This window comes from Fusarium proliferatum (assembly GCF_900067095.1).
Source record: "Fusarium proliferatum ET1 genome assembly, contig: FPRO_scaffold007, whole genome shotgun sequence".
NCBI classification, from domain to species: domain Eukaryota; kingdom Fungi; phylum Ascomycota; class Sordariomycetes; order Hypocreales; family Nectriaceae; genus Fusarium; species Fusarium proliferatum.
In genome coordinates, this window is record NW_022194796.1 from 1,730,878 (window position 1) to 1,753,745 (window position 22,868).

At 49.5% G+C, this 22,868-nt stretch overlaps 9 protein-coding genes across 9 annotated transcripts; 5 read left to right on the plus strand and 4 right to left on the minus strand.

The window, feature by feature from the left end:
• Positions 1 to 26: 26 nt before the first annotated feature.
• On the plus strand, positions 27 to 1,318 carry FPRO_07615 (putative centractin (ro-4); the record flags this gene model as incomplete). The annotated part of the gene is made up of 4 exons (XM_031234309.1): positions 27 to 335; positions 384 to 839; positions 891 to 1,205; positions 1,256 to 1,318. The coding sequence occupies 4 exons, from the start codon at positions 27 to 29 to the stop codon at positions 1,316 to 1,318; spliced, it is 1,143 nt and encodes a 380-aa protein (XP_031084059.1).
• Positions 1,319 to 2,197: 879 nt separating this feature from the next.
• Positions 2,198 to 2,620, minus strand: FPRO_07614 (uncharacterized protein; the record flags this gene model as incomplete). Its single annotated transcript, XM_031234310.1, has 1 exon — positions 2,198 to 2,620. The coding sequence occupies one exon, from the start codon at positions 2,618 to 2,620 to the stop codon at positions 2,198 to 2,200; it is 423 nt and encodes a 140-aa protein (XP_031084060.1).
• A 2,446-nt stretch (positions 2,621 to 5,066) lies between these two features.
• FPRO_07613 (putative DFG5 protein) lies at positions 5,067 to 6,610 on the minus strand (the record flags this gene model as incomplete). The annotated part of the gene is made up of 4 exons (XM_031234311.1): positions 5,067 to 5,633; positions 5,683 to 5,927; positions 5,984 to 6,463; positions 6,520 to 6,610. 4 exons carry the CDS (start codon positions 6,608 to 6,610, stop codon positions 5,067 to 5,069), a joined length of 1,383 nt encoding a protein of 460 aa, XP_031084061.1.
• A 972-nt stretch (positions 6,611 to 7,582) lies between these two features.
• Positions 7,583 to 8,057, plus strand: FPRO_07612 (uncharacterized protein; the record flags this gene model as incomplete). Its single annotated transcript, XM_031234312.1, has 2 exons — positions 7,583 to 7,743; positions 8,003 to 8,057. The coding sequence occupies 2 exons, from the start codon at positions 7,583 to 7,585 to the stop codon at positions 8,055 to 8,057; spliced, it is 216 nt and encodes a 71-aa protein (XP_031084062.1).
• Positions 8,058 to 9,613: 1,556 nt separating this feature from the next.
• On the plus strand, positions 9,614 to 10,839 carry FPRO_07611 (uncharacterized protein; the record flags this gene model as incomplete). The annotated part of the gene is made up of 3 exons (XM_031234313.1): positions 9,614 to 9,701; positions 9,749 to 10,336; positions 10,385 to 10,839. The coding sequence occupies 3 exons, from the start codon at positions 9,614 to 9,616 to the stop codon at positions 10,837 to 10,839; spliced, it is 1,131 nt and encodes a 376-aa protein (XP_031084063.1).
• Positions 10,840 to 12,945: 2,106 nt separating this feature from the next.
• Positions 12,946 to 15,656, plus strand: FPRO_07610 (uncharacterized protein; the record flags this gene model as incomplete). The annotated part of the gene is made up of 3 exons (XM_031234314.1): positions 12,946 to 15,163; positions 15,216 to 15,535; positions 15,648 to 15,656. 3 exons carry the CDS (start codon positions 12,946 to 12,948, stop codon positions 15,654 to 15,656), a joined length of 2,547 nt encoding a protein of 848 aa, XP_031084064.1.
• A 1,123-nt stretch (positions 15,657 to 16,779) lies between these two features.
• FPRO_07609 (uncharacterized protein) lies at positions 16,780 to 17,007 on the minus strand (the record flags this gene model as incomplete). Its single annotated transcript, XM_031234315.1, has 1 exon — positions 16,780 to 17,007. The coding sequence occupies one exon, from the start codon at positions 17,005 to 17,007 to the stop codon at positions 16,780 to 16,782; it is 228 nt and encodes a 75-aa protein (XP_031084065.1).
• A 588-nt stretch (positions 17,008 to 17,595) lies between these two features.
• FPRO_07608 (uncharacterized protein) lies at positions 17,596 to 18,943 on the minus strand (the record flags this gene model as incomplete). The annotated part of the gene is made up of 3 exons (XM_031234317.1): positions 17,596 to 18,673; positions 18,726 to 18,814; positions 18,866 to 18,943. 3 exons carry the CDS (start codon positions 18,941 to 18,943, stop codon positions 17,596 to 17,598), a joined length of 1,245 nt encoding a protein of 414 aa, XP_031084066.1.
• A 1,240-nt stretch (positions 18,944 to 20,183) lies between these two features.
• FPRO_07607 (putative pre-mRNA splicing protein PRP2) lies at positions 20,184 to 22,802 on the plus strand (the record flags this gene model as incomplete). Its single annotated transcript, XM_031234318.1, has 1 exon — positions 20,184 to 22,802. One exon carries the CDS (start codon positions 20,184 to 20,186, stop codon positions 22,800 to 22,802), a length of 2,619 nt encoding a protein of 872 aa, XP_031084067.1.
• Between the last annotated feature and the right edge of the window lie 66 nt (positions 22,803 to 22,868).

Consider the following 22,868-nt stretch of genomic DNA (forward strand, 5'->3'; position numbering starts at 1 on the left):
GGGAGAAATTCTAAAACCGACACGCCATGGCCGACTCTTTACATAATGCGCCTATAGTCCTCGACAACGGATCTGGCACCATTCGAGCTGGTTTCGCAGGCGATGATCTACCAAAATGCTACTTTCCCTCATGGGTTGGTCGACCGAAGCATCTGAGGGTTCTCGCGGGTGCGCTCGAAGGCGAGGTATTCATAGGACAGAAGGCTTCCACGGAATTGAGAGGGCTGCTCAAAATTCGGTATCCCCTCGAGCATGGTATTGTCACCGACTGGGATGATATGGAGAGGATTTGGGAGTATGTTTACGGTGAAGGTTTGAAGACTCTCAGCGAAGAGGTTTGTTGCTCAAGTGCTTAGCCGTGCAATTGTACTGATATCTTGCAGCATCCTGTTTTATTGACGGAACCTCCTTTGAATCCCCGAAGCAATCGCGATACGGCCGCCCAGATCCTCTTTGAGACATTCAACGTCCCCGCACTCCACACATCTATCCAAGCCGTGCTATCACTATACGCCAGTGGTCGAACAACCGGCATTGTTCTCGATTCCGGTGACGGTGTTTCTCATGCTGTGCCTGTTTACGAGGGTTTCGCCATGCCCAGCAGTATTCGCCGAATCGACGTGGCAGGCCGAGACGTGACTGAGTACATGCAGACGTTGCTACGGAAGAGTGGATATATATTTCACACGAGTGCTGAGAAGGAAGTGGTGAGGCTAATCAAGGAGAGCGTCTCTTATGTCGCTCATGATCCACGGAAAGAGGAAAGGGATTGGGTTGGCGTAAAGCCCAACGAGAGCAAGTTTGCCGAATACGTGCTTCCAGACGGCTTCAAGCTCAAGGTGAGATTCTTTGTTCTCTGCTCAATGTTGGGACAAGCTAACGGATTGAAGATTGGTGCGGAACGTTTCAGAGCACCCGAGATTCTCTTTGACCCCGAGATTATCGGCCTCGAATATCCTGGTGTACACCAGATCGTTGTTGATGCTATTAATAGAACAGATCTCGACCTACGAAAATCTCTCTACAGCAACATTGTGCTCTCCGGAGGTAGCACATTGACAAAGGGCTTCGGTGACCGTCTTTTGACAGAGTTGCAAAAACTGGCTGTCAAGGATATGAGGATCAAGATCTTTGCGCCACCAGAGAGAAAGTACTCTACCTGGATCGGAGGCAGTATTCTAGCTGGATTGAGCACATTCCGAAAGGTCAGTGATTTTAACTTGTTTCCTTTCATTACTTTACTAACGTGTGACAGATGTGGGTGAGCATTGACGACTGGCATGAGAACCCCGACATTATCCATACCAAGTTCACGTAAGAATGGCGTATGCGTGTCACCCTTTGACTTCGCACCTTTGTGATGCAGCCATAACGACGAAACAATCGGACATGAACATGCCTGAGCTCATCGACACTGATTCTTTTTCGCCGTCTGGACCTTTATGATCGAGATGACCTTGACCCTTTGTGATCGCAAGCCCTCACAACCCAAACCAACCCCCTTTGAAGCGCTGCTGTTGGTGATAGAGCGATGCAGAAGCCTTGCATGGAATGGAAGATTTAGTGCTGCTTGGTGTGTAGAGACACCAGTGCAGTTGTAGACAACCTTTGCTAGATAGAGGAAGCCTAATGATACCCTGATGTGTTGAGATTGTGTTTAGTTTTGTGAAGTTCTCTCGACCAAAGAGTCGCTGTTTCTGAACATGCTATATACAAGAGGACACAAGAGAACCTAGCACTTCTAGTCCGAGTGATGAAAAGGCTTGGGAGAGTTTATATATCTTAAGATGCCTTGAGATCGGCTTATTCTGGCACCCTGATATTCATTAACGGCAGTGATTTTCTTGCTTCCTGAGTACATATAGATCACGAGGGGTGAGGAGTAGGCGTGATAAGTAATAATGCTTTTATAATAGAAAAGAGCTGCGCTTGGGGGTATATAAATCTTCACCAGAAACAAACATCATACAGGCAAAGCAAGAGTAGAAGGGCAGTTTCATATCGCCCCTCTCAATTGTCAGTGCCAACCGTACATCCGGGGTATAATCGTCAACCCATTTGCTCTGAGGTCCCCGTTATATTTTTTCGCCCAATATCAAATCCCTTCAACGCCAGTCGCTAATTCATATCTTTTCGTACAAACACCCTCGATCATTCTTTTCTTTTTCTTATGTTATGTCTTGTCTGGTCTTGTTGTTCAGTCTCGGCTGAAAGTGCTGCTGACACGAGCCCAAAGCTTCGTCTTGGAGCTCATGGAGCTGCTGTCGCTAGCATCAGAGCCGGCATCGCTATCCTTGCGATGGAAGACGTTGCCGGCGCCGCCAATGCCGACATGTCCAGCAGCCATTTGGTCACGGGCAGCAATGCGGTCGTACTCGTCGTCGAGAGACACAGAGGGCTGCTCGCTTGCGCGGTGGACGTTGCCAGCTCCGCCGATGCCGCTGAAGAAGCGACGAGAAGGGGTAGTAGTGGTTGTGCTGGGGGTCACGACGGTGCGGTTTGACGAGGAGGATGATGTGGTGTCCTTTGAGGCACGAGAGATGTTGCCGTAACCGCCGCGGCCAGAACGTACGAAGACGTTTGTGGAGGGGGAGGGCTCAGTGAGGATGTAGCTGGGCATTGTGGATGTAGTTGTGGTTGTGGGCGTGTAAGTGAGGTGGGTTGCAAGTTGTGATGATTTCTCAGTGTTGAGGATGAGAAGAGGATGCAATTGATTCAATGTCAAGTTGTAGATTGGATTGTCAAGAGTAATAAGTAGAGCTTGAGAAGAGAAAAGAGGTTGTCATGATGGGAAGAGCTTGGGTAGTTATACCACGACTCAAGCTTATTCAAGGGGGCCACAGCATAACCTTACCTTGGCTTGGACACAGCCAAACCAAGCCAAGGCAAGCCAAACAAACACAGCACAACAAACGCAATTGCTGATACTTTTTGAGCTCACCCCACAAATGGACCCATCTTTAGATTTTTTTTTCTCTTCCTTCTCTCTTGTTCCTTCGCTTCTCCCCGCATTTTAGATCGCCATGTCAATACCCGCCACTCCCTGATCCCATAGCCGCCAGACGGACAGGAGACGTGATCACTCAAAGAGTCAGCAACTCCGCCAGTCTAAGAGCCTGAAGGCAAAAAGTCAGAGCTTTTTTCTCGTCTCCTGACATTCTTGGTCAATTGCGCTTTGCAGTTAACGGCAAGCACTGTGCGTGTGATCCAGAGGCCGTTCCTTGCCCAGAGAAATGGCGCTGTCACGCGGTCCCCCCAGATTTTTAACCAAATTGTGTTCCTGGATCGTCGAGAGTTTTTAGTATGTAAAAATTACCCCATCGAAATGCACTCCCCCCGAGCTATTGGCCAATGCAGGGATGCGAGGATCCACGACTAGGACGTCTTTGCGTTAGCGTCATCTTGGAAGACGACGACGTGCTTTGGATATTGGATATGACAACCCAGACCCAGACCCAGTCCCAGTCCCAGTCCCAGTCCAGATAATTCCTTGCAATTTTGCCTTGTGATGTCGTCGTCATGAGGGGAAGCGTAAGTGTCAGTGTAACAGAACACGTTGTCAATGGGACTCTGTAATTGAATGGGGCCTGTTGGTGGTGAGACCTTGAGACTCTCAGCCAGGTCGATCAGAGCGATCAATAGACTCCAAGCCGTGCATCGTGAGTTTGGAATTTGTCTATAGCACAGTTGGCTGTACGGAGTAACAGCTCTCCACTTCAGACGACAAACATGACCTCAGTCTGATGTACAAACACTCAAGGATAGTGACCACATCTTCATTCAACATCTTTAGACAACAGGCTAGCAACGGCCACTCCCGCCCTAGATCTAGGTCGTGTCCCTCAAATCTTAACTCAACAATGGTCTTTCTCATTTTCGAGAGCCAATTCCCATCTTTTACGAGATAGAAACGTTTGATATCCTATCGTCTCACCAACTTGTGCTATGTTCTGACCGAGATCTCGAAGCTCCCCATGTTATCAGATCCGAGCCCTGCTTGGCCCGTCTCTTCCCCAGATCTTGTTCCAAAACGGATATGCTCCATCTGAATAGACTATTCTGCAAGTAAAAATAGACACACCGAGTACGAGAGCAGTCCCATCAACACCGAACTTTCCGGCTTTCCGAGTATTCCGAAAATGTCGCTTATACTGACCGATTTCGAGGTGTTTCGTAAAGTAGAGCGTCTACTTTCATCTCATGCCATTCCATCTTTCGACGTGAAAATGAACGTGATCTATATGTGGCATGTTGTTGCCGTTCCGAATTGGCACTAGATAGTTCCGTATGGTCGGTCATGTGCCAGTTTGTCAAAGCCTCTAGAGATCTTCGAGAAAGAAAGTTTCACCCCACTATTAGCCTCATGACAGTGGTTTCCAACGACAACTGGTATCACACTCGAAGACGCAGTCATCATTCTTTCAAGGCTTCTCCTCGGTGTTAAAAGACCTGTTAAGAGAAACACAGCTTGTCTCAGTCCCATAGTGGCACAACCCCATCACCAATCATACCGTGCCCGAACCATTGACGTTTCAAGGTGACCGTTGAAGCATCAGCTTCCATACCGCCTCCGTTTCATGGCGGTGTTCAAATTGCCGAATATCCAGAAGCGAGATATTCTATGGAGATTATCAGGATCTGCGCGAGCACGGTGCAAAACATACCGACTTTTGTCAAGTTGGCAACAAACTCTATTGTGCTGTGATAACAATTTTCTGAGTATGACGCAGCTTCTCAAATTAGACTTGCGTGGTCACGACGTCAATTAGACCGTGTTGTTGATGTGCTTGTGTCACTCGCTAGTTGTATAGCAAAGTGTCTGGGCCTTTGAACATTAGTAGAATTGTGTGGATGTTCTCACTAGTTGCAGGGCATAGAGTAAATGGTAAAACATTATAACATTTAGAGAATAGATATCCAGCCTACCAGGCTATTTAGGTCAAGTATACTCCATCCAACGCCCCAGAGATCATTTCTTCAAATTCCAAATACAAGGCTGCAAAAGAAGCACAATTGTGCATGCCGGACTTCGTCTTTCGGCATTTTCAGAAATCGAGAAAGATCCTCTATTTGCCCATGCTCATCCAGCCAAAGATGCCGCATGCAAAGGAGAGAACCAAGAAGGTGATGATACCAGCACCAGCCCTGTCTGCAGTGGTCAAGGGCTTGTAGGTCCTATCAATCTTGCCGTCTCCGACATTGCCGGCGTTGGGGTTACCCTTGGAGGTACCTCCAGTCTTGGCCGTGACAGGAGGAGGAGTGTTCTCCATGAGCAGAGACGAAACGGCAGCAAGGACGTTCATCTGCTGGCCGGCACCTGTCTTGCCATCATAGACACCGCTGGCCCACTTAAAGCCACAAGCACGCTTTGTGTCACCTCCAGTACATTGCTTGATGGCAGCTTCGGTTGATGTCTGGAGAACAGGAAGGATCTTTGGCTTGATAAAGGGAGCGAGATGTGTTGCCTGAGACATCCAGCGGTGGACGTAGCCCTTAAATGAGTACATATCGGTGGTGCAGGTGCCGTGGTTCTCGCAGGCAATCTCGACAGCGATATCCTTGGGGAAGAAGTTGCTGATGGTAGCGTCGACCAATTTATCCAAACGTTCCTCCCATTTCTGCGAACCATTGGTCTGAAGAAGTTAGTGGATTGTCATCAGATTCATGCTTAGGCCAACCTACATGGTTGTACATGAAAGCAGCGCCTTGGAGGAAGACGCCAGAGTTATAAGAGAACTGAGCCTTGTTGATATCGGTACAGTTAGTTCCGACATGAGCACCGTCATAAATCTTATAAGTGGTAGGGTCAAGGAAACCGACGCCCTCAATCCAGTCCCAGGTCTTCTCAGCCCAGTCGGAATAAGTCTTGTTGCCAGTGTAGCGAGCAAGTCGGGCACCCAGGTTGAAGAAGCATCCATTAGCAATACCTTTGACAAGTTAGTACAGAATCGAGCGAGGTAAATATCTAAAGAGGAGCGCTGACTGTTTTTGTAATCGTAACCGTTGTTAGTTCGAGGAATTTGCCATCGAAGACCACCGTTGCAAGTGCTATCATGTCGATCGGGATTGGCCTGGGTGTTGAAAACGGCCTGGGCGAGGGCAAGCCATCCAGGCTGGTCTGAAGCAGGGTTGGGGAAGTCCAGCTCGGCAGCCAACATGGCAGACATTCCCCAGAAACCTTGGTCGTCGTTTCCGAGGGACAGAGTAACGTTGGCGGGCTGATAGTCCTGATCATCGCCGACTTGGAACTGCATGCCCTGCATCACCATTTTGTTGTAGGTAGAATCGCCAGTGCACTTCCAGTAATCCATATACGTCCCCCACATAGCACCACCTTCCCACCAGTAGTAGTCACCATTGGGGGGAGGACCAGGTAGAATACCAGGAATACCGCCGGGGTCGTCTCCGTGGTAGTATGTGATCAAGTCAGCGGCGAGTTGCTTGGCTGACTTCTTGATGTCGGCTGTTGCTAAAGTCAATGTCTGTTTACCTCTGAGCCAACCGTTGGAGGGACCGCACCTGTGGATGCAATGCTATAAGGCGACTGGGCGTTAACGAAGCCCGTTGAGGCCAAAAGCGCAACGGCGCCGGCTGAAAAAACGGACTTCATCGTGGGCGAATGCGAGTGAAATGAAGCGAGCGAGATTGAGAGCGAGCGATGCAAATCGACGGGAACGAGCGGTAGACGCGCCCAGTGAGGGCTTGGTCGAAATATCGATAAAGCTGCGAAGTTTATCGAAAAACAGACCGAGCAGTCAAAGAGTGTGAGTCGATCTGACGGATTAAAAGGACAAACGGTCGACGTAAAGTCTGCGATGAATCGATGTTGTTGAAGAAGTCAAAGTGCCAAGGAAAAGAAATGGAAACGGGTGACGGGGGTTAATGCGTGCGTTAGTAGGAATAGGTACTTGCCGCAAGGTAAGGTACATGCAATGCAATTAAAAGGGAGTGAGGAGGGAGGGAGAAACAAGAGGCTCGAACCAATGAGATTGACGGTGGATCGCGAAGAAGGAGGGTGACACGAGCTGTTGAGTGGCTCAAACGGAGTGAGCGAGACCCGGAAAACCGTCACATTAGCGGCGTCAGGTACCTATTTTTGCTGCGATGGGTGGGCGGGCAGCATGATTACGCATTGATACGAAGTAATCAGGGGTTGGGGAATGGTTTGAGCTGATGGATGGTTCGTTCTTATTTTGATCTTGCGCTGCAGCTCCAGCGCAGTTGCTCAACCGTATACGCTCCCTTTACTCTGTAACACGAATACTATATGTCCTCAGTTATTCCATCCAGCAGTCAACAGAGATGACCGACCGTTGTGTTCTGGAAGGTTTACGCCGTTGCAAAGAATGGTCTCCATTACAACCAACGTACGACGCCAGCCCTGGAATCCAGACTTGCCGTGCCTTGCCTGAATGGAGGAGCCCGCCCTGCAAGCTTATTCCGCCCCGATTCACCCATTTCTTTCGCTTTTGCCGAAAACCTAATTGACACTGTTATTTGCCTCTGCTAAATGCTCATCTCCATGCTATTTTCCTCTTCCTTGAGCGCGCTTTTGGTGTCGTTAATGCTTCAAAAACAAAACATGTCGTCGATATCTTTGTTCAATGCCAAGGCGCTTATCGGCACACTTTTCCGATTCGCGACCCAGGGTCTGGTATGCCAAGATGCCCAGATGCCAAGTTTACCTTGTCCCGTTGTCGTTCGCGTGGTCTCCCGTCTCGGCGCCGAGATGATTGCCTTCAGGTAGGGGAGCACGTGATTCGTATTCCCGTTGATCGGGTTTAACAGGCTTCAATTACAGTTGAAACCGTACATATCTAAACATGTGAGCTTGATTTAAGCAATCTACATCCATGCACACCAACGCTCGACCCATCTACTTCTCCATATTCTCCATTTACTTTATCTTGGAGGATCGAGATGGTGGGGAACTGGTCCGAACCAACTCTGCCCTTGAAAACCCCCCAGAAAATGGATGACGGACCCAGTATTCATTCAACAGTGCTGAGATGATCGACTTTGTCGAGATACAGTCGGACCGAGCAGGCTCCTATTAGTGGTGTTTCCTGTAATCTTTTGCCTTTTTTCAGTTGGTAAACATGGCGATCGTGACGAAACATTATGGTATTTTGGCTCCCAAAATCTCCGTTAAACCATACTCCTGCACTTGATGAGTAAATGGGACCTAAGTGACCAATATTTCTCAGGCAGTATCATTATCATAGATAACTATTTGGATATTCGTGTATCGGTGTCTAAACAATCCCAAAGACTCAGAATAGTCAAGACGGCGCAGCCCCTATCGTTGAGCAATTTCTTACGAAGTACAGCATAGATATGAGTTTGATTCCGGGATACTGGATTTCTCGTGTTAAAATGGTATCTTCCTACGATTTCAAGCATGACTTTTCGTTCTACAAATGACTGAGAAAGATGATCTTTGCTTCAGCTCTTGTAACACTGTCGAGTATTTGTCTATTGAATCTTTATGGTCTGAAACGCATCACAATTGAGCGGCCCGAAATCTCACAATAGGTTCTATGAAATACCCAAACATTGATTTGCCATGAAAGCTGGCTCTATTAATTCCAAGCCCAATTTGGTGGCTTACACTTCCTCCAATAGACATATCAGAGCCCGTCACCCGAAAACGTACCTTCGATAGACACCTCCACACGTGGCCCGATATCTGCACTTGAATCGTCTTGAATGAAATAAAGGCGAATATTTTATAAAGTCAATTCTGCCAAGTTCAAGGAATGGTCTCCGTTCCGGCCGCAGCAATGAGAAATAAGCATCGACAAGGGAAATGTCTGTTCAACTCTAACACTCATCATGCCCCTAATCCAAAGCAGTTTAGACACATTCTTGTGGCAACTTCGGTGACAATATCCATACTCAAGTATGAGTCCCGGGCGTATATCTTCTTTTATTCATTTGAAATTTCATACTTGAAATCGAAATCTCGGTGCGGTCTGTGATGATGCTCGATGCAGCCGTTATCCTAGCTGGTGCCTCAAAGCTACCCTCTACCAGCCTCATGATGGGTGATCACTAGTACCATATGTTATCATGAGAACTGACGATGTTAAGCTAGGAGGCTTCGAAGACGCAGTGATGTCGCCATTTGTGCTTGTAGTGGAACCGCTACTGGAGTAAATCCGCTTTAAAGCCGACCTCGATTCAGGAACAAGCTCGGTTCGGCGACACTTTATCCCATCTTGGCTTTGTCCACCAATCAGCGACTGGACCCTGACGACGCTGCTTCAGGGGGATGAGTTTAGTTACAGATAGCTGTCCTTTCTGATTGCGGCTGTCAGCGCAACGAAGCGACGACATCGAGAACTCCCAATTTCGTTCACCAACAAATTCTCGGTCGACTTTCGAACAAACCTCCCAAGACCACTGAAACCGGTTCCAATTGGTTTCCAGTCCTTCGACCGTTATTTCACCAAGGCATGCGGCAATAGGCTCAAACACCTTTGCGCCTTTGCTGTCGATCAAGCGGCTCTCGACCATAATTTGCGACAGGACCGATTTCGCGACGTCGCAACATCGAAACAGCTTTCATTGTATATATTCGACCTAGCGGGACTAGAAGACTTTTGCAAAGATGATGAACGGAATGGAAAAGTCGGATTATGACGAGGATAGGTTTGGTCCTAAGGAGGGAAGTTTGGTCAGCGCTTTCGATGCATTCCGTATGTCTTTCGTTGCTGCTGAGATTACGTGCGCTAACTTTCGACAGCCAAATCGAAGCCGCAATACATCCAACGAACATCGGGAGGTGGAAAATGGACAGTCGCCGTGTCCATCATCTCAATTGTCCTCATCTGGGGCGAACTCGGTCGCTGGTGGCGCGGCGCAGAGTCTCACAACTTCGAGGTCGAGGCTGGTGTTTCGCGAGAGCTTCAGATCAACATGGACATCGTGGTGAAGATGAACTGCGACGATATCCATGTCAATGTCCAGGATGCGTCTGGCGATCATATCCTAGCTGCTAAGCGTCTCAAAGCCGACAGGACACTCTGGAGCCAATGGGTCGACAACAAGGGCATGCACAAGCTCGGGCGGGATAGCCAAGGCCGCGTCAACACTGGGTCTGGATACAATGAGTTGGGATACGAGGATGAGGGTTTCGGCGAGGAGCATGTTCACGATATTGTTGCGCTTGGCAAGAAGAGGGCCAAGTGGGCAAAGACACCCAAGTTCAGGGGCAATGCCGACAGCTGTCGTATCTATGGAAGTTTGGATTTGAACAAGGTTCAGGGTGATTTCCATATTACTGCGCGAGGCCATGGTTATAGGGGTAATGGCGAGCATCTCGACCACAGCAGTAAGTCGGACGACTTGTAGTTCACATCATGTGCTAACCAGGTCCCAGAGTTCAACTTCTCGCACATCATTTCGGAGCTTTCATACGGCCCATTCTACCCGTCGCTGGTCAACCCTCTCGACGGCACCGTCAACACAGCTCCCGGCAACTTCCACAAGTTCCAATACTACCTCTCTGTCGTGCCTACCGTGTACAGCGTCAACTCAAAGTCCATCCTTACCAACCAATATGCCGTCACCGAGCAGAGCAAGGCAGTCGACGAGCGATATATCCCTGGTATTTTCTTCAAGTACGATATCGAGCCAATCCTGTTGACCGTTCACGAGAGCCGCGACGGTATCATCAGCCTGTTGGTCAAGATCATCAACATCATGAGCGGTGTCCTCGTTGCTGGACACTGGGGGTTCACAATCAGTGATTGGATTCACGAGGTGATCGGTCGGCGACGACGCAGCAACGGTGGTGTTGGTGTGTTGGGAACCAAGGAGGGCTTTGATGAGTAGGTGGATTGATGAAGAATACAAGCATGTAGCATACAGCGCTGCTGGAGAGCCAAGCAGAAGCAGTTATGGCTTGGGGTTATATACAACTGATTTATGGAGTTTAGGTTAAAACATGGGTATTCGATTTTAGCATAAGAATTGACAACAGATTTGCATAAAGCAGCAGCCAATATTTGTGAATTTGCCAAGATGTTCTGGTCGACTACCCTGTAAAGCACTCGGCGATAATTCGTCTGCTCGTAGCAAGGATGCATTCTTGAATGTGGCTTGGAGAGCGCAAAGCCAAACGCCTCCTTCTCTACAACAAAGAACCAATCCTTTTCTTGCCCACCCCTGGAGTTAAAGTGCTTTGCCCGATTTCTTATGATGGCCGTATTGAAAACGCCGCCATGCTGATATGGGAAAAGGCAGAAGCATGGAACATTCCAGTCATGAGAACACCACGGAACTACGGAAAAGGCCATCAGACGGAGACCTTTCTCGACGATGGTAGTGCGTGGAATAAGGCTGTCAGCATCTGATTGTGCATGTGGTCTCAACAAGGAGAGTCTGGTGACTCAAACCTCAAGAGACCGCGTAATCAATTGACCTTGGAAGCGGAGCCTGATGACTCTGGAAATGTCTCTCCTGACGATTTGTTCTTTTATTACTTTCTTTTTTTATTACTGTTAATAATGTGATGGACCTGGGCTGAGGTGAGGTGTCTCCGCTGGTAAATAAGGATAAGAACCAAGATGTTGATCGTTGATGGGTCAAGGGTTTAAAGAGGTGGGGTTCTTCCATTAGAAGCCTATGACGACACCAGCGACAGCCCAGTTCGAGTGGAGACAGACTTGGACTGGACTCGTATGTAGCTTGCTCACGATGATGCATGCTCATGCTCGAGCTTATTGATTCGCATGAGATCGACCAAGGTTCACGGTTCGGCACGTCCAGTCTCTACTAAGGTGGTAGGCGAATGGAAAGCTTCATCGCCTCATTCCTTTCATTCCTCGAGCTCTAGGAAATGTCCCTGTCGATGAAGAACTGGGCCTTGGCTTGATTGAGGTGGGCTCTTTAGATCCCGACCGGGATGGAGGGTGACCCCGTGCGAGTTTGGTCTTTCTTTGTCTTTTGACTTTTCAAGTTTGTTGGGTTTATTTAATTGAGACAAGAGACAGGGCGGGATAGGCCTGGATCTGTTCAACTCGAGACGGGCGTTTACATGGACCGTTTCGTGTAACAAGGGTTGAAAGAGACGGGACAAAGAGTGAATTCGACAATTGGGTACTACGATAGATATTGGATGCTTGTTTGCAGTTTAAGTCAATGCATTTGGTGAGGCTCTGTGCCCAACTCGACTGTTTGGACTCGATATTCTTGGTATCATCTGTGGATCTTGGAATCATATTTCGGGCATACACGAACCCTAACAAATGATCAAGAAACTGCCCGAGATAACCCAGAAAATGACCATTCTCCTCTCCCCAAGACTACAGATTCTACCTGAGGTTGCATTGAAGTTGACTCTACTAAAGACCTGATTGGCTTCGGTCTCAGAACGCCCAGCATCAGCCGGGCAGAACAAGAGACCTTCTGCCACCCATCACGATATCTCGCCCAATCCCGTGCCATGCTCTACTGCACAAGCAGCATCATCTTCCATCATAGCCACAGCAGGCAGGCTTTCACTCCCAATCCCTGTCAGAAAAAGCCGTCCACTGAAGTTTAAGGGCTCCACGCACACTCACGCGCTGGAGCCGGGCACTGATGTCCATGCCCATGCCCATGCCCACGCTAACTGCGCCTGGATGAATCAGAATCAAAGCCCAGCCATTCATTCATTCCGGGATGCCCAGTTCCTTTCTTCTCTCTCTCAGCAGGTTCCGTCATAGCTCATCTTGGTTCCTTCCCAGCTTTTTCCCCCTCCACCAAACCACTTGTCTCCCGTCCCCTTCTTTCTCATACAAACATACAAGCAAACAAACATAGATTTCGCTGTTGATTTCTCTTTAGGCGTTTTCTATACTAAGCATTTGGATTTACTTCCATTTTTGATGAAATTCCCTCTTTTGGATCCTCATAACTCTATCGCACAGCCTTATACCCCACTTGTCACACCCCGCGATGGGTGACGTCTACAGAGAGTCTCGAGTCTATCGCGAGAGGGACTGGGAGCGAGAAGATGGCTCTTCAGACGACGAGCGCTATCGCAAAACCACAATCAGACGATACAAGGTCGCACCAAGCAGGTCTGATCGCTTCGAACGGGGTTCCGAATTTGATGATGGACGTTCCCATTTCTCCCGCTATGGTCGCTCTTCTGGCGACTTAGCTGAGCACGACCGACGCTCTTTCGTCCCGGATCGTCCTCGCTCTGCCTTTGAAGGAGCTCCCTCCCATGCTAGTTTTCATGAGGATCGTGGGCGAGACACGGCTCCTCGATCTTACGTTTACGAAAAGGAAACTGAACGAGAGACTTATCCTCCGCCGCCCCCGCCTATGCCAATGCAAGCGCCTTCTCAGGTCGGAGATCGATCTCGTGCGCCAGCTTTCGTAGAGACGAAGGAAGTTGAGCGTGATTGGGACCGACGATCTCGCTTTGACGCTTTGTTCGACGAGGATGTCAAGGTTGAGAACCAAATGGTCAGGACTGAACGCCGAGATAACGGCGAATACCGCGTTGAGAAGCGTGTTGAGGAACACATCGACGACACCCATGGATGCGACGTTGAGCGATACCGCAAGGAGACGGAATACTACACCCCTTACGACCCACCGCCTCCTCCAGCTCCCGTCATCATTCGACAGCGCGCGCCTGAACCACAGAAGATCATTGTTCAAGAAGCTCCTCCTCCGGCTCCAGTCATCGTTTCCCCTCGCCAGCAACAGCAGCCTGGTGTAGTTGTCATTCGTGAGAGAGAGCCTGAAAGACAACAGGTTGTAGTTAGAAGGGAGCATCGAGAGCATCGACACGAGCACCGACATCGCCCTTCGGAGGAGGAGTACTACTATCGCCACGAGCACCGCGACTCCCGTGGAGACCGTGACTACGCCATTGAGCGATATGACCGCAGACGTCGTGATCACGGCTACCACAGTGATGACGATGATTATTACGTCCGACGCAAGGTTATTCGTCGCCGCGAAGGTAGCGAAAGTCCCCACCACAAGCGACACTTGGCTGAAGGCGCTCTTGCTGGTGCGGGTGTCACAGCTCTTCTCAACAGTCGCCGCGACAGCTACGGTGAACTGCCTGAAAACCGTGGCCGCAAGGTCATTGCTGGAGCTGCTCTTGGCGCTCTTGGTACCGAGGCCTTGCGCCGAGCTCGTAGTGCTTATGGCGATCGCTGGCATGGCGACGATGATTCTCCCGACCGCTCCTCTCGACTTAAGCAGGGTCTCGGAATCGCTGCTGTTGCTCTAGCTGCTGCTGGTGCCGCCAAATACTACCAGTCCAATAAGATTGAAAAGGAGGAGGCGATTCGAGGTAGAAGCCGCCGTCGTGGTTATTACTCTGATGACTACTCGCGCTCTCGTTCGCGGTCCATCATTCGAAAAACCACGACGACAAAGAGCACTAGCCGCGGTAGCCGTCGTCGTAGTTTGTCGACGGCAGCCAAGGCAGCTCTGGGAACTGTTGCTGCTGCAGGTATTGCCAAGCACATTCGCAATAGGTCCAAGTCATCGCGCGGCCGCAGCAGCAGTAGGTCGAGCAGCTCGCGCAGCCGCAGCCGATCAAGGAGCCGCAGCAAGTCTAGACTTCGCCGCGGTGCCGAGATCGCTGGTGCCGCTGTAGCAGCCAAGGCTGCGCACCACGTTTGGAAGAAGCGCAAGGAAAAGAAGGATGGCAGTGACAGTAGCAGCGATGATGAGTACTACCGCCGAGGCCCCTCGAGAAGCCGGAGCAGGAGCAGGTCCAAGGCCAGATCCATTCGTTCAGAGCGCGGGACTGATCCTGAGCTAGGCCCCGTAGTTGAATACGGCACCGATCCCCTCGCGACGCAACCGCCAGCCTCAACGTCGCGAGGCTACGAATCCGAAGCGGAGGCAAGACGTCGACGCCGTAGACGACGCGACCGTAGTCGATCCGCGTCGTCTGCGGGATCTGACAATAACCGTAAACGCAGCAGAAGCAGACTCGGGGCCGCCGCAGCCGCAGGAGCTGCAGCCCTTGGCATCAAGGAATACAAGGACAAGAAGGACAGGGAGAAGAGAGAGCAGCGCTCTAGGGAACGACGACTCGAACTTGAACGAGAACGCGAGCGGGAAGATGAGCGAGACCGTCGTGGTCGAGCTACCAGATCTCCTTCGCGAACCCGATCTCGAAGTCGTTCCAGGAAACGTGAGCAGTCCTTGAGTGACCGTGACTGTGTTGACTGACCACTATGAAATAGGATTCGACGACTATGATGATCGTCGCCCTCGCTCACGCTCACCACCCATGGCTTCTGGTGGCGCTGGCTTCCCACCTTATCCTATGGACCCTACTCCTCCACCTGGAAATCCTTACACCAATATTCCGGACCGTTCTGCTGACTTCCAGCCGTACGTTCCTCAAGACTATACGGGCTATCCCCCGCCGCCTCCTGGACCCCCTCGAGGACTTTCCACAGGGCCCGCCAACTATCCACCGCCAGGACCTCCTGGGCCACCACCGCCCCCCCCAGGACCTCCGGGACCTCCACCGGCTGGCGGTCCAAGAGCGCCTGACAATGTGAGTAATCCTGTCCACAACCTTGGCTCAAGAGGCCTTGATGAGGGTGCGTTCGACCGTAATGGGAGGGTTGTTGGCACAGGAGAAGAAATGGAAGCTGACTCTACAACAGATAGTCTAGACTCGTCTGATGAGGGCCAACCGGCCAAGTCGGTAGTGTTTGGCCCTTTGTCACCGAAGAGCTCTATGACCATGAGGCGGCACCGTGAGGAGACAGCAGCCAAAGAAGAAAAGGAGAGACAGGAGCAGGAGGCTCATGACATACTTCAGGGCCTTGTACATGCTAGGCCACGTTCGAAGTCTACTCCTCCTGCTACGGAAATGGATGACTACTTTGGAAGGAGACGCCGTCATCGAGATGATGACTCCAGCTCGGATGAATCTATCGAAGAACTACCTGACCGATTTGACGGACATGGTAGGCCCCTAGATGGAAGATCGAGTAGGAGTCGTGGTTGGACACGCAGACAAGGTGATTTTCAGTATAAACCCAGACATCGGGATGATTGGGACATCAAAGGAGCTTGGCAGGTAGCTGGGACGGATAGTCAAGCTGTGGATCAGCTCGTTCGTGGTGTCACTGGAGCACTTGAAGGCAAAAGCGGATGGCTCGGTCTAATTGGGAATATTCTTGGAGGACTTCAAGAACCGGAACAGCGGGATGCTATTGAAGATGGAGGTCACGAAAGAAGAAGACGCAGAAAGAGACACAGAGACTAACGACTTGACGACTGTGATTGTGGGAACGATTTCTTTGGAAGGATATGATTAATGGTCTGCTTTTCCAGTCGAGCTTTATGATATGATGTTATGACTATTATACATTACGGCCAATATAGAGAAACACGGTTTGATGTCCTTTGATATGATGTCCCCATTCCGTTTATGTGTGTTTGTCTCTAACCTTTCTAAATTGTAACCCTCTATATGCCCTGCGAAAGGTGATGCTTTATAAGAAGACATGATGATGGAGCCGCACTGCAGCTGTATAGCAATGTTGATTGAGTATTGCTTGTGACTGAAGTGTGAGTTTTTGATGAGTTATTTAGAGTGGAGTTTGTAGGAGAGCTGAAGCTCGATCCTTTGTATTACCTCGCTCGAACTGTGACGAATGGTAGATGAGACAGGCGTCTCGTTTTGAAAGTAACGTATGTGTATGCATCTCGCTTGTTTCGCCAGAATCGTCCCCCTCAGTCGTACCAGTAACGTACGTCTTTGGCAGACATTGGGGTAGTATAAACCAATCAAGCAGCGCGAGCAGCATCAGAACCATGCTCGCACATGCAGCTGTATTTAGCGACGTTCAAGACGCCGCCACATTTCCCGCAGAGGATAACATACTTGTCCGTGTGATAGTCCGTGTCTTTTACTGTGACAAGGTCTGAACGGGGAACTTCTATCACGTCTGGAGTCGACGTGATGGGGGTGCTGTCACCAGGAGTGTTTGTGGTGGTTGAGTCTGAACTTGACATGTTCTAAGGAGTGTTCACTGTCATGATTGTTAAGGAGTGAAGAAGAAGAAAAAGGGAAAGGGAAAGAGACGAAAAAGAAGAAAAAGCCGAGATGTGATTGATTGCATTGAGATTTATATAGCTATCTGATGGGCGCTGCTGTTAGGCTGTGATGGCTTCATTTATGGAGAGGTCTAAGCCACATTAGTTAGGACAAGGATGTCGTAGAAGTTTCGCTTAAGCTTCGAGATCTAGTCGGTTGGAGGATTGGTCCCTTTAGGTATGTGATTGAATGATATGAGGTTGTGACTACTGTGAGAGCGTTGGATTGTTCTCGGTGGTTCCTTGTAAGTCGACGTTACATTCTGTGGGGCACATCTTTACCATTGTCAGTAACTGGAGGTTTTGTTCCGGTTCCTGAATCTCACACCAACAGACACTTAAGCATCTTGTAACCGATACTTTAAAACACACTTCCATAACATCTATAATATTCTGAAACATGCCATTGGTATCCTTTCGTATCGACACTAATACACATCATATAGCCCCCCTCTTATAAATCATACAACTAACTCCTCACCCTCGACGCCGATCACCTTTTACTCATTATAACTCGTCTCTAGTGTGCGCTGGCTCTGGTCGCCCGCTGTCTTTATGTAAATCGACGCCGCTCTTGAGTCGCCACTTCTCCCAGAGGCTCCAGAAATCGCTTTCCATGTTGGAGTCCATCTGATCGGGTAGCACGACTGCGTACTCGACGTATAGGTTTCCGAACTCGGTCTTGTGGTATACGCTGTCGCCATCCTCGTGCCAGATGGGCATACCCTCTCCAGCCACAGTCTCGACATGGCCGGGCTGGATGACCTTACCGCGGGGTCGACTTAGCTGCACGACGTGGTTATCGAGATGAGTGAGGTTGCGAGTCCAGCCGCCCATCCAGGCTTCCCGAAGAGAGAGAACCTCGGTCCAGTACAGATCATTACCCTTGCGACGGAAGAATGCGCCATCGGTCTTATCGGGGTTGTTGTCATATGATGGAGCCCTCTCAGATAATGTCACCAGCAAGTCGCCAGGGACCCAATCAGGACTCTCATCAGCTTCATTCTCGTAGACAACGCGGGAGTCGCGAGCAGCTCCACGCTGGACGTTGAGTTGAACAGTCGTCGCCTTCCTCTCCACCCTTTCGCCCTGGCAGACCTTGCACTTGTGCTTGATGTTCTTGCCCCTACCGCCACAAGCATCGCATCTTTGCTGAAACTGTTGAAACATTCCAGGAGCGAGCTGGCGCTTGACGATGCGTACACCATGGCCTCCACACGTATGACAGGTATCGACTTGTCCATCTGCACTTCCAGTGCCTTCGCAGGCTTCACAGATATGTTGCTTCTGCCAGGAGAACTCGGTGGTGGCGCCGTTATAAAAGTCGCGGAGGGAGATTTCGACACGGACTTCGACATTGTGTCCTCGGGGCTCGCTGGATGCTCGTCCGAAGTGGCCATGCCCACCGAAGAAGCGGCTGAAGAGATCGAAGGGATCATGGCCACCACCACCTCCACCTCCTTGGCGGCGCTGTTGAACACCCTCGTGGCCATATTGGTCGTAAACTTTGCGCATTTCCTCATCGCTCAAAACATCGTAGGCTTCGGAAACCTCAACAAACTTATCGTGTGCTGTATCATCGCCACTGGAAAAGGTCAGTATTAGAAATCAAGCAGAGGGTGGATGGAGGGGCATACGGATTCTTGTCTGGATGGAACTTCTTCGACAATTGACGATATGCCTGCTTTAATTCCTTCTTCCCTGCTTGCCTGCTTACACCGAGAACCTGCATAACTGTCAGAACATGCATACTTGTGGCATATGGGAATTGTTGTACCTTGTAATAGTCCTGGGCGCATACAGCTAGCTGGACCAGAGCTAGAAGGACCACGAGGGCCGCTGTATGGAATAACATCTTGTCTCTCTTCCTGCAGATATAAAAAAGAAAAAGAAAAGATTGAAAGAGACTTTATATAAAACAAAATCAAACTTCCGACCTTGAGTGGTAAAGAAGGACAGACCTCGAGATGTTGCGAGGGACTAAGGAGGGTGAGTTGAACTTGATAAAGAACGAACAAAGGAAAGTCGCCTGAACCTCGAAACACCAGCGTGTTATCAAGTGCTACACTTTTTGGGACAGTAGCAAGCTTATCAGTAGACCCCTGTCGAGTGGTCTCTTATCGAGAGTATGTGACTGGCTGTGAGGCTTGACTCACTATCGGATTATGCTTTCTCCGCTGCCTGACATACCTAATGCCACACCCAGCTCTGTACTCGACGGTACAGTTAACTCACAAGAGCAGTCACTTCTGGATATCAGAAGCATCCTCCTGTGGTCGGTCTATAACTCACATGCCAAAGTTTCTAGCATGGTTTTGCAAGCTTAAGAAAATTGCCCTGTTTATTCAGCACTTTACTCGGTCAAATATTTGGCTGGCTGCAACCTCTCAGTTTAGCAGCGATACCTGAATTCGAATACGTTACTTATGAACGTAGTCGTAAATCTATCCTTATTTGAATATGGACACTGGATTTTGATGCTGCACTATAGACTTGGCTCGCTGCCTGTTTTCCAGTGAAAGCTTCAGTCTTTGGCCACAGCCCGGGGCAAACGGAGTATAACTTTTGCTTGAATCATCCTCGAGGAGCAAGAAAACATTATATTGCTTTAACCCAGTAACGACCAATAAATGGGATTCAGGTATTCCAATGCCACAGAAGTATCAACAATAAAGTCTCTGGCTAGACTGAAGTCTCAAATAAACTTGTTCAATAAGGTTACCTTTAGGCTGCAGCATCTCAGGAGCAAGAAAACACAAGACTCTAGTAGAGGATGTCAAAATAAACTCAGTAAAGAATCCCCCAAGCTTAGGCTAAATTGCCTAAGTCTTTTCATCACTTAGGATAAATGTCCTAAAGCTCCAAGTCCCTAGTCTAAGTTAAGTGTAACTCTTAGACTTTTAGACTACTACAATAGACACCTAACGCAACCAACCTTAATGCGATTTTACATATATAAGGAGACTGCCGCCCTGTCTTTGACAGCGATTCAAGCTTTGGGGAGTCACGTGACTTGGTACATACACTACATACAGCCTTTAGTACAGACCCAGACCCACCTATTTCCACCTCAACCTACTCGACACAAACATATCATGAGCGCCAAACGCTATGCCTTCCTCCCTATGGAGGATGAGGCGGAGTCATCGAAGGAGCCCTCGAAAAAAAGGAAGAAGACCGAAGATGCGGCTTCACGGAATAAGGCGGCGCTGCCTGATATTCGAGAGCGATCGCGACAAGAATACCTCAAGAAAAGAGAAGCCGAACGACTTGCTCTCTTGCGGAAGCAGGTTGCTGAGGAGACGGATGAGTTGAGGAGCGGCGTGCGACTTTCGGAGAAGGAGAAGGCCGAATTTGCCAAGAACAGAGAGATCCTGCGCCTGGCCGAAGAACGACTTAATATTGATGACCATCGAGATGGATACTACATGCCTGAGGACTACATCACCGAGAAGGGACGCCTCGATCGTAAGAAGAAGGAAGAGGTACTCTATAAGAAGCACATTGAAAGAGACCAATTCGGACGGGAGAAATTCGTTACTGAGCATGAAGAATGGGAACGGGAACAAACCACAAAGGTGAAAGCGCAAATCCAGCGCGCCGAAAGAGAGAACGATGATTACGACTTTCTTATGGACGAATCACAGTATATTCAGTGGAAATCGGATGCGAGAAAAACCGACGATGGTCGAACATTGACCAAAGAACAACAAGCCCTGAATGCGCGGATCGACGAAGCCGAGAAGAAGGCGCTGTCAATACAGGAGACGCGAAAGAGTTTGCCCATTTACCAATATCGAGACGAGTTTCTCGCTGCACTGGAGAAGTACCAAATTCTTGTCATTGTCGGAGAGACTGGTAGTGGAAAGACGACTCAGCTACCTCAATACCTCCACGAGGCGGGTTATACCAAGAACGGCATGAAAGTGGGATGTACACAACCTCGGCGAGTGGCCGCCATGAGTGTAGCAGCTCGTGTGGCCGATGAAGTAGGCGTCAAAATCGGTAGAGAGGTCGGATACACGATCCGATTCGAGGACTGCACCAGCGACAAGACCATCCTCAAGTATATGACTGATGGAATGTTATTACGAGAAATCATGACAGACCCAGAACTCTCGTCGTATTCAGCGCTGATGATAGACGAAGCTCACGAACGCACAGTACATACTGATATCCTCCTGGCGCTACTCAAGGATCTCTCGAGAGCGCGACCTGATTTGAAGCTGCTGATTTCGTCAGCTACCATGAACGCCGAGAGGTTCGCACAGTATTTCGACGACGCCCCCATCTTCAATATTCCTGGTCGACGATATCCAGTCGACATTTACTATACACCCGCTCCCGAAGCGAATTATCTGACCGCGGCCATCGTAACAACATTCCAGATTCACACAACACAACCCAAGGGTGATATCCTAATTTTCTTGACCGGACAAGACGAGATTGAAGCCGCTGAGCTTGAACTTACCCAGACAGCAAAAAAGCTCGGCAACCGCATTAAGGAACTTGTCATCTGCCCAATTTACGCAAACCTACCGTCCGACTTACAGGCAAAGATCTTCGAACCAACACCAGAAGGAGCTCGCAAGGTCGTATTGGCCACAAACATCGCCGAAACGAGTTTAACCATTGATGGAATTGTCTACGTTATTGATCCTGGTTTTGTCAAGGAAAACGTTTACAACCCCGCCACCCGTTCGTCTAACTTGGTTGTTGTTCCTTGCTCGAGAGCATCTGCAAACCAGCGAAGTGGTCGAGCCGGTCGTGTTGGCCCAGGAAAGTGTTTCCGTCTATACACAAAATTCGCATACATGAACGAAATGGACGAATCAACTACACCAGAAATCCAGCGAACAAACCTGAACGGTGTTGTGCTTCAACTGAAGTCCCTGGGCATCAATGAACTGCTTGATTTCGATTTCATGGATCCTCCGTCTAAAGACTCTCTTATTGGCGCTCTGAATCAGTTATATGCTTTGCAAGCGTTGAATCGTCATGGGGCATTGACCAAAGTTGGCCGTCAAATGGCCGAATTCCCTACAGACCCTTTGCTAGCCAAGGCTGTGTTGGCTGCCGGCAAGGAAGGTTGCGTCGAAGAGGTTCTGTCCATTGTATCGATGCTTGGTGAAGCTTCCACGCTGTTCTTCCGACCCAAGGACAAGAAGATTGAAGCAGACAGCGCCCGAAACCGATTCACCATCAAGGATGGAGGTGACCACGTCACACTCCTCAACATCTGGACCCAATGGGTTGACAGCGGCTTCTCCCCCATCTGGGCGAAGGAGAACTTCCTTCAACAACGGACTCTCACAAGGGCACGTGACGTCCGTGACCAACTGGAAAAGCTATGCGAAAGGGTCGAAGTTGCGTTGTCTTCGTGTGGTGCCTCCAACCTTACCCCCATCAAGCGAGCCATCACATCGGGGTTCTTCGTCAACGCTGCACGGCTGCAGAAGAGCGGCGATGGTTACAGGATGGTCAAGACCAACACATCCATGTGGATACACCCAAGCAGTGTCATGATGTCCGTCGACCCCCCGCCGAAGATGGTTATTTATTTTGAGCTCGTGCAGACGACCAAGGATTATATGCGCAGTGTGATGCCTATCGAACCTAAGTGGTTAGGGGAGTTAGCACCGCATTTTTATAAAAAGGATGATATGGAGGACTTAGTGGCCAAGAAGATGCCGAAACAAAGGACATATAACTAGGATAACTAGGTAATAGGCAGTATTGCGGCCATAACTTTGAGTAACTATGATAAGCTTAGGATTGTA